The sequence below is a fragment of the Phallusia mammillata genome, chromosome 2 (assembly GCF_965637545.1).
Source record: "Phallusia mammillata chromosome 2, kaPhaMamm4.hap1.1, whole genome shotgun sequence".
NCBI classification, from domain to species: domain Eukaryota; kingdom Metazoa; phylum Chordata; class Ascidiacea; order Phlebobranchia; family Ascidiidae; genus Phallusia; species Phallusia mammillata.
Window position 1 is genome coordinate 20387386 of NC_137253.1, and position 9799 is coordinate 20397184.

General features: G+C 40.3%; 1 protein-coding gene across 2 annotated transcripts in view; it reads left to right on the top strand.

The window, feature by feature from the left end:
• LOC145212586 (histone-lysine N-methyltransferase 2A-like) overlaps positions 1-9584 on the top strand; it is a 28810-nt gene extending 19226 nt beyond the window's left edge. Inside the window, exons 36-49 of one of the 2 annotated variants that reach the window (XM_080080755.1) lie at positions 57-253; positions 329-477; positions 812-3097; positions 3245-4311; positions 4579-4788; positions 4952-5096; positions 5394-5500; positions 5595-5615; positions 5905-6070; positions 6785-6999; positions 7323-7480; positions 7837-8002; positions 8381-8561; positions 8863-9584. In XM_080080755.1, coding sequence (XP_079936881.1) covers positions 57-253; positions 329-477; positions 812-3097; positions 3245-4311; positions 4579-4788; positions 4952-5096; positions 5394-5500; positions 5595-5615; positions 5905-6070; positions 6785-6999; positions 7323-7480; positions 7837-8002; positions 8381-8561; positions 8863-9008 — 5214 coding nt within the window. In that variant the 3' untranslated portion in view covers positions 9009-9584. The remainder of the gene's footprint in view (positions 1-56; positions 254-328; positions 478-811; positions 3098-3244; positions 4312-4578; positions 4789-4951; positions 5097-5393; positions 5501-5594; positions 5616-5904; positions 6071-6784; positions 7000-7322; positions 7481-7836; positions 8003-8380; positions 8562-8862) is intronic. The other variant, XM_080080757.1, reaches the window with a different exon arrangement.
• The last annotated feature ends 215 nt before the right edge of the window (positions 9585-9799 follow it).

A 9799-nucleotide genomic window follows, 5' to 3' on the forward strand; every position in this document is an offset into this window, starting at 1 on the left:
AATGAAAACAAAATTTTCCATGTTTCTGTTATTCTATCTCCTAAACATTTTTGCAGGTGATGCATGATGAGGATTTTGAAGTTCATCGACTTGTTTGTGTCGATAATGAAGAAATGCGACCGAACAGACGATGGCAACGTGGAATGCAAGCTGCAAATATCACCGTCACTGTGGGTGCACTCACTGTACATCAGCTCGGGAAACTTGCACTCGCATCAGATACACGAGACTGCCTTATTCCAATCTCATTCAGGTATTTAGTTTTTTTTTTTTAATTTAAATTATTTTGCGCAAGGTTATTAGTAGATTATGTAATACTTTCGTGTAGGGTAACGAGGGTGTTTTGGAGCACTGTGTCAGCGAATCGAAAGACAGTTTACACAGTTACTGTGACGGACAGAAAACCTTCCGTTGATGGCTCGGATCACGACAAATCATCTGGCAACAACATGACAATATCACACTCTGCCGAACCAGGTACTGTTTTACTAAATCAATGTTTTATATATACTAATATAAGCGTTAACTTACCATTTTACGTAGACTTCGTGATGTATGGGTTGGAATTCTTCACAAAAACCTAATTTCCGTTTAACACCAACACTTTTCAATACATCTTACAGCGATTTGCCAATTATTCGTGTTATTAGGACCACGGTGAAAAGTTTCCCATCAGCCGCAATATTTGTTTGGCAAAGTGCAATAATCATATCAAATCATGTTTTTGAGACTTCATGTCATGACAACGCCATAGTACCACATTTTTGCTAAGCAGTTTTGTCTGTTTACTGACTAATACTATTTAACGCAGATCGCCATCAAGCACCAGAAAATGAACCAAAGTCTAAGCGATTATCTCCGAGAATCCCGTGCAAAAGCAAGTTGGTGGATCGAATCGACGATTCTCCTCACATCGGTCCCCTCTCACCAACACGTAGGGGGTCTCGCCATCATATGCAGGAGAACAGCGGCACTTATTCCATCATTTCTAGCATCAACCGCACTTTGCCACAACTGGTGACCCCGATTCCTGCCCGTGCAATCGAATCTGTGCCAAAATTGTCCCAAATGCCGCCGTCGACCCTCGTATTTCCCAAAGACAATCCATATCTTAATCCACCATTAGCGAGCACTTCTGCTGTTGAGAAAGTGACGAAACCAAAAGTAACAACTGTCAGTTCCCTCCCAGTACCTACAGTACAAACGTGCAAACCTGTTCTTGGTGGTTTGGTGGATCTGCCGGTTACCCTGCCAAATACGCCTAGTTTGAGTTCTGATTTGCCTAAAAAGGCCGATCCAGTGAATTCAGACGTAAATACGGCAAACGTGGCAACAGCTGAGCCTGTAAGTCTAAAAGAAAAGCACACATTGGAAAAACGTAAAGACGAAGGCAGTTTAATCACCAAACCAGAAACGTTGATTTTTGGTGCTTCTGGGTCGACTGTTCAGCAGTGTCCTGATCTCGTCCATAAAGGTGGTGGAAAGGGGTCGGTTCCTATTATTTCACGTGATGGAGATGCTCATCTTGCCACGATCAGTATTCCTGTTGGTACAAAGTCTCAAACGCTGGAAAGCAAGGAGCTTCCAGCAGCCAGCGAAAATACCACAGTAGCATCAACCTCTGTTGAACAGAAGAAATCAAAAAGTTTTGAAAATGTTTCGGTAAATACGGGTGCCGATCCAATCCCGCATAATAAAGTTGAAGCTGTAAACTTGGCGAATGAGGGGCCACAACTTTTGGACACAAAAAACGAAAATCTTGTTTCAAAATCGGGTGAAACAGAATCCGAAGCGTCGGCCACCATCGCACTGATCAAGAACGCGCGCAAAGCTGGCGAAGTCGAAAAATCGAAACCCACAAAATCACCAACTGTAGATACTGCAAGTTTGTGGTGGCACAAACAATCGAACACGTCATCACAATCTAGCAGCTTAAAGCGTGACGTTGAGGTTACGAAACGATCGGCCAGTGACGAAGATATTACACAGCCACAGCGGAGGTTACGCAGCTCATCTCGTTCTGTCGACAACGATCCTGGTTTCGTTCCGTCACCTAAGGAAAAATCCTTGTGGAAACGGTTGCCAGGGGAAAGTGGTCTCGAAGCAGCCTCGCGAATTTCCAGACAGTCACGTGACCGTGCGTGTAAAGTCTCCGTGAGCGTCACCGATATATCGCCTAAGAAGCAAAAGGAAGACCAAGTAAAGGATGGTACTTTGGAAAATAAAATTGAGAATGTAGCATCTCCAAAGAAGAAAAACAATAAAATTCAGGAAGCAGAAAATAAAATACTTACTATCAAAGACACCGACGAGAAGCAACAATCTTTGATAGAAAAATACGACAATGCATGTAAAGACGACAACAAATCAGCTGCCGAACAGAGTCCCCGACAAAAAATGTCACCTATTTCCCAACCTGTTGTTGTCTTGCGAAACTGTGATGTTATTGAAAGTGATTCCTGCAGTAGCAGTAACAGCGACTCTGCAGATAAAAAGGTGTCTCTTCGTCGTTTTACTCGGTCCTCAGCCAAAAACCCTCCAATATCCCCAGTTTCACGTGAACGTAGCAAGTCTCACGACAGCATAAGGACGCGCAGCCAAAAATCAACGGACGATCAGGTCAAGTTTAAAACACCAGAAAAAACGCGAATGAGGACACGGCATTTCAGCAGCGAAAAGCCCGCAAGGGTTTCGCCTGTGATGACCACGCCTCAAGATGATTCACCGCCAACTTGTGAAGAAAGGGTGTCAACCCCGCCACGTCGTTACCCGCGCAGAGACTCATTTATTTGCCTCAAATCCTTTTCGGGTTTGTCGCCAAGTTACGCACTCGCATCTTACTCCAGGTCACAGCCAAAGAGTGAATCAACGAAGAAAAGTTCAAAGAAACGCTCTCAGTCGCCCCGTGGTAAGAAAAAAACGAAGCAAGCTATAGGCAAGCAAAAACAACAACTTCCAAAGCCTATACTGAAGAAATTGTCACCGCAAAAGAAAACCTTGAAAGATGAAGATGATAAAAAGTCCGACCATAACAAAACGGAACCACAAAGCACGACAGCGTCCCCAAACTGCGACGTGGAAACAAAACCTGAAAAAGGTAAGATGGCATTATGTAATTTTTGATACCATATCAATGCGTCATGAAAAGTTGTAATCGTGCTTACTCGCCACCCCATCTTGTTTAATACATAATATTAACACACAGCGTTTATGTCTTTGCTAATAATTTTGCTTTCCCTTGTAGACATTCAAACTTCAGTTTTTCCCCCTGAAGAACCGACAATCGATTCGGGCGCCCAAGTCACACAAGATGTGGAGGAGATTTTGCAAGAAATACTAAAATCGGTTGATGAGTTCCACAAAAACTTTTCCGACAATAAGGACTCAGCAGTAAACTCGACCAAAGACCAACCTGAAGCCGAAAGCAAACCATGCACTTTAGACGATTCCATTGAAGTTCCAAGGGTCGGTGGTACAGACGACGAACGAACCGTCGAAACTGCCGTCTTGCATGTACCTGATACACCCGTCGCAGGAAATGACAGTGTTGATTTTGGTATATTGCCTGAAAATGAACAAAATCGCTCGTTGTCGGCCGACCTGTCGTCGCCAAAAACGCTTGTGCCGCCTGGCATTGATATACCTGATCAGTTGTCGGTGCCTGTCGACAGCGGTGCGATGGAGACTCTCACAAACGACCTTATGTCGACAAGCGAGTGTCCAGTGTTAAACGCAGATGAAGTTGAAACGTTATTGGAGTCGCCAGATCCTCCTATGCCTCAACAGCAGAACTTTCCTATTCAGCAGCAGCAAGACTTCTTGTTCGCACCCCCTCCGAATCAGTTTTGTTCACCACCAAATGCACAATTTCACAGTCAACCTCAACAACCTTCCCAGTTAAACTACCAGCCAATGGGAGTAGCACCTGCATTCAACCAACAGCTACCTATAACAACGTATCAACCCCAGCCAGTCGCGTCACCACACTTGGTGGGTGGAAATTCATATGCTGCACCACCGATTGTTAAACGAAGCGCCTTAAATCCTGCCCAGATTCCAGCCAACCCTGCTACTGGATCACCTTTGTCTTATTCGCTGCGTGTTACCATGGCGATGACCGGTGCTCTTGGTAACAACATGCTGACGTCATCGTCGCTGAATCTACCCTTAAATCAGATGCCAAGGCAAAACACGGGACAGCAGTTAAGGAATTCCGGGTTGGAACAAAGTTTATTACGTCCACCTGTTAACGCTCCCCTGGCCTCTGCGCCCGTTCAACGTCGCAATGAAGATTTTAATCCACCCCAAGAGGTAATACTTATGGCCGTAGTTTTTTTGTGAAGCAGCTATGGTCAACTTAATAAGTATAGGCCTGGCAGTAAACACATTAAACATGCCCTATTAAACTTAACTTAATTAACCATCCAGGTGTGTCTTAAACCTCAAGGTTTTAAGCCTTTTTGTTATTTGTAGTGATGATAACATCAGCATTTGTTAAAACATTTGCAACCCGATCATTTGTTAAAACATTTGCAACCCGAGGTGTTCCCAATACAACAAATTTACAATTTATTGCAGGTTCGTCCACAAGGTCCTCCCGGAGAAATGAACGCTCTTGAACACATGATCAACTATTACAGTGCCAAGAATAACCTTACGCCAGAGGAAAAAGAAATAGTTCGTTCAATCATCAACACTCAAATCCAAACGAACCAGCTTCCACTGCCACCTACACGATTCCCTGCACCCACTGCCAAACCGGTTGCAAACAACAAAACAACGAAATCTGTATGTTTGTAAAATCTGTAATCTCTAAAATCTGTATTTTAGAGTGACTGTATGTAGTTGATATTGTTACGAAATTATGTACCTTGATATTAGCAGACCTTCTTATTTTCCATTACTTGATTAGGAATTTGAAATATTTTCAACTTTTTTCGTTTGGTTGCAGATAAAATCCAGTGTTAGTGAAAAACCTCAGAAAATCAAGAAACGCAAAACTTCGCACGAAAAACAAAAAATTGATGTCGCTTCGAAAGTCAAGCGACGGCGCAAAGAAAAGAAATCTCCACTTCAACACCACGAGATTGACACACGTAAGATTTCTAGTGACTATAATTACTAGACGATATTTTTTTGCCATCATGAGATAAAACCGTTCTGATTGTTTTGGTAAATCTGTGCTTGTTGCAACACTTGCATTTTAGGATTGCAAAGACCTAAACGGATGTTAGATCAATAAATACGGCTATATGCTGTTTTTAGAGATGTTTTATTGTCAACATTACCATGCTCGGCCAAAATGAACACTTATAGTATCTAACCTTTCATTTGGTTGGTTAACAGCATATGTTTTTGCTTTGTTTCATATCACTGTCTATAATTTTGTACAGCTTGGAGTGTTCACCCTGATGATGGTTCATACGACTCTTCGTGTTTGATGGATATTTATACGAAAAGAAACGAGTTGTTTAAACCCCACAAGCTGCCATATCTAAAGGTATCGAACAATTTTCAACTTAAGCTTCAAATTATTATGATTTTTAAATACATATTAGTTCGTATATGAATAACTGACAGTTGTAAATTTTCAGAGCGTCGCCATGTTCCACAAGGTTCGTTTTCGTGTGCAGTGTGCGTGTCCCAAAACTTTGCCTTATTATTTCAGTCATTTATTTTTGTATGGATTTTTTCGTTGCACCAGCATCTTTAACAAGAAGTAATATTTTTTGTCGAAACTTGTGATGTTTCAGAAGTTGCATGATTTAGTTTCTGCACATGCTCCTTTTGTCACCGAACACAAATTTTGCTGAACCAGTTTATGTTAAATAATTTGAGAGTTAATTTTATGTTTCTATTTGGTGATACTAATCCTCACAGTAAAAATTTACGGAATTATTGCAGGCTTTGTCCATGTACAATATTTTTCTTGGCGACAAGAAAACAAACCGCGAAAATCGCTTACCACCGCCCCCTAGTGTCGGTTCACCCACTGCCAAAAACCTTCCCTACCTGATTTACGAAATCAAGAGCGACGATGGATATTATGCTAGTGGTCCGGATCTACAAGGTAAATAGCATTTACGGTCAGCTTTTAGTCTGTATTTATAAAAATAATCCTGCATTTTCTTGTAATAAGCAGATAGCATATTTTTACGCAGCAATTAGTGGTTCACGTTCCAATTGGTTAAGCGCGTTTGGCGAAGTGAAAATATTTAAATTTCGTATTGCGGTCAATTTTACCTGACAAAGTTTCTGGAATTACGCTTTTGTCTAAATTGAGGTAAGTTTAAATAAAGACGCAGTAATTGAGGCCAATTTTTTTGTGTGGGTAACAAATTTTGGTCAAATCTATTACAAGTCTTTCATCGCGTTTTCTTGGACATGTCATTTGCTGAAACAATCAATCGACAAAACTTTAACCTGTGACGTACGAGCCGCTTTGATTTTGACCTCATTACTTTCCTAATTAGGGCGTAAACCAAAACTACTTGCGCCAACTGGTATTGCCTGGTGTTAATGTGCCGGTTGGCAGCACGCCAACACGAGTGGGTTGTTAACCAAGTATTAATTATGATTATAAAGTGGCGATCGGTTGCGTAATGTTTTAACTCGACAAAGGACTTGAAGGTGTGAAGGTGTGTATTTTGCCTTTTAGGTTTATTTTTTTATCGCCATGCGCTTGCAAGACTCCAAAATAACATAAAATGACAGTGTATTGTACACTTTGGACTATTTGCAACATTTGCAAATATTAGAATATATTTTTTGCTTATCGTTGCAGAGTTGATCAACCAACTGTACACTTCTGTACAAGAATGTCGTTCAACAGCGAAAGGGGGAAACCCTTGTCTCGCCCTCTCATCCGTTATGACCCCACACAAGTTCCTGGGTTTGTCACATGACGCCGTTCGATTTTTGGTCGAGCAACTACCCGGTGCACGTCACTGTCACCGATATCGAGCCAAATATCACAAACACAAAAAAGCTAAAGACGAGGTTCGTTTTGTTATTAAGAAACACGTTTGTTGATCGAAAATCAATTTCTCGAGTTGCAAACTGGTAGATAGGAACGACGAAGTTACTGTGAATGATAGTTTTGTATGAAGTGTTTTATACTGAGGTGATTTTATGGGTGGTATAACTCTGGCAATTTATGAATACATTTGAAAGAAACGGCATTAATTTTTTCGTGGGATGAAAAACATAGTCGCTACGCTTTGTGCTATTCATCACTATTCAAGACAATGATGCATGTTACTTATTTAACAAATTTATCAACTACTGCGTGCCCAACCAGAAATGGTATACTCCTGCAACAGGTTATTCACATCAATCCGAACGGATGTTGTCGTGCTGAGAAATACAAAGGGAGATCCAAACCCGACATGTTTAGTTTCCTCGCATCGAAATATCGACTTCCACCTGAGTTTATACCGGACAGAAACCAGGATGACGACATGCTTCAACTCAGCAACCGGTAACTTATAATAATATCAATGGGATATTGGTAGAATCCCCGTTTAACACAAAGAGTAAGTTAGTCTGTGTAAAGTAGGTCGCCGCTAATAGGCCTATGCACTAAACTAAAGCAATGTAACATTTTTGGCGTGTATGGTTACATTTTATTCCGAATTCTGTTTTTGAAAGCAAAAACTTTAACAGTGCTTATATGTTGCGTTTGCTATGCTTTGCATTGTCAGGATATGTTTTGAACAATAAGACTTTTTAGGTCTTTCCCACAGATTAAAAAAAAATCAGCAATTACAGGATTGATTGTAAATATGTTAAACAAACGAAACACTATTTTAACAATTTCAAATTTTGGAATTGCAGACGCGCGACAAGCATGGAGCAGTTACCGATGGCCATGCGCTTTCGCCATCTTCGAACTTTCGCTCGTGAAGCGGTGGGCGTCTACCGCTCATCCATTCACGGTCGTGGTCTCTTCTGTAAGCGGGATGTGGCGGCTGGCGAGATGGTGATGGAATATACTGGCGAGGTGCGAAATCGCATGTGCTTAAACTTTATCAATTCCCCAATAAGTAGAAAGAACGAGCACATTAAGCTAACAGAAAAAAATGTTTGACATTATTAAATAACATACACGCAGTTTATGGTGGTGTCATTGCTTGAAACAATTTGGTTTGTAAGGTCTTTTAACAGGTAAGATAGGACTGTTGGCCTTTGGTTTACTTAGAGTGTTTTTATGATATTTATGTGTTTCATGTTTATGAGAGTTAGAGAATTATTAATTTACAAAAAATAAAACTAGGCAAAAATTTTAGCCCGATCAACTTTTTTTACATATTTATTTTCCGTTTTTTCATCTTATTTAATATTACAAAGATACAACATAATATTCCGTTTTCTGCATCAGGTGATTCGGAGAGAGCTCACCGATAAACGAGAAAAGTTTTACGAAAGCAAAAGTATTGGATGCTACATGTTCCGCATGGATGACTTATACGTAGTGGACGCAACCATGCGTGGATCAAGCGCCCGATTCATAAATCACTCGTGTGAACCAAATTGCTACTCGAGAATTGTTCAAGTTGAAGGTTCTGGATTTTTTATTTCTTAGTTTTTGATTAAACCTCAATGACCGCTACAAACGTATTTTTAAAACGAATTTAGGCTAAAACCATTTAATGTGACATAAGTCGCTTGAATTTAATGTCATAACTCGCTGTTTTTTTTCCACGTTTTTTTGTTCAAACATTTATTGTTTAAGTGCCGAAAACATCATACAAAACGTTTGAAAAATAAGACATATCTATTTTACTTCGATTTATAACTCGTTTTGGGGCCGTTACATTTCGCCTCAACTTGTTTCAAAAAGTTTTATTGTTACGTTTCCAGGCAAAAAGCACATTGTGATATTCGCGCTGCGCAAAATCTATCGTGGGGAGGAACTGACGTATGACTACAAGTTTCCTATCGAGGATGACACTCACAAGATCTCATGTAACTGTGGTTCCAGGCTCTGTCGTAAATACATGAACTGATGTCAATGTAGAAGGAATATGCATGTGCTAAACCAATACACAGGGTGAAATTGCGATGGCAATCAGTTGAAGTCTTGTTGGCAACGTTTGATACCTCACTACAATTCTTCAATATATTGCAGTGTATTTCAGGAGACGAAAAATACTGTTTGTTTTGACATGCGACTGTGTACAAAAATGAGAAAAGTTTACTTGAACTCAAAACAACGATTTAAAAGATTTTAGTAAGATTTTTGTTTTGTATTAAATTTGTTTACACAGAGCAAATTGCGGCTGCATTTTTTTTCGAGCTCCGAACGTAAAAAGTGGTAAATTTAATTTTTGTTAAGTTATGTGTGTTCGATGCTGAAACGTTCACGACTGTTCGAAATAACTTTTTACCCACGTGGAGAAATTTTACGAGGTGTAAATCCAAATACTTCGTTACGTTGCCAAGAAAGAGTGTATCGGTGCATCTTATGTTAGTGCTGCTGCTACTGTTTAAGTTTGTTTGCAAATTTCTTGCATCGTTCTCTGCCTTTTTCAATCTCATTCTTGCGTTAAACTGACCGCAAAGAGATATTTTTTCTACCCAAAGCGTGTGTGTGAACATATATAATATATATAATAGCAGCATTGATGTAGATAAATCCTAGACCAGGATTTCCCGGACATGTGCGGAATTCGGGCGTTGAATCCTAATTGGGTATCCAGTAGTCTACAAGTTCTCATAGTGGCCGAAATTGCCTTCCTGGGTTGATTCAAGCAAGGGGGGAATATACCTTATCACGTTAATACTCAAAACTGAATGC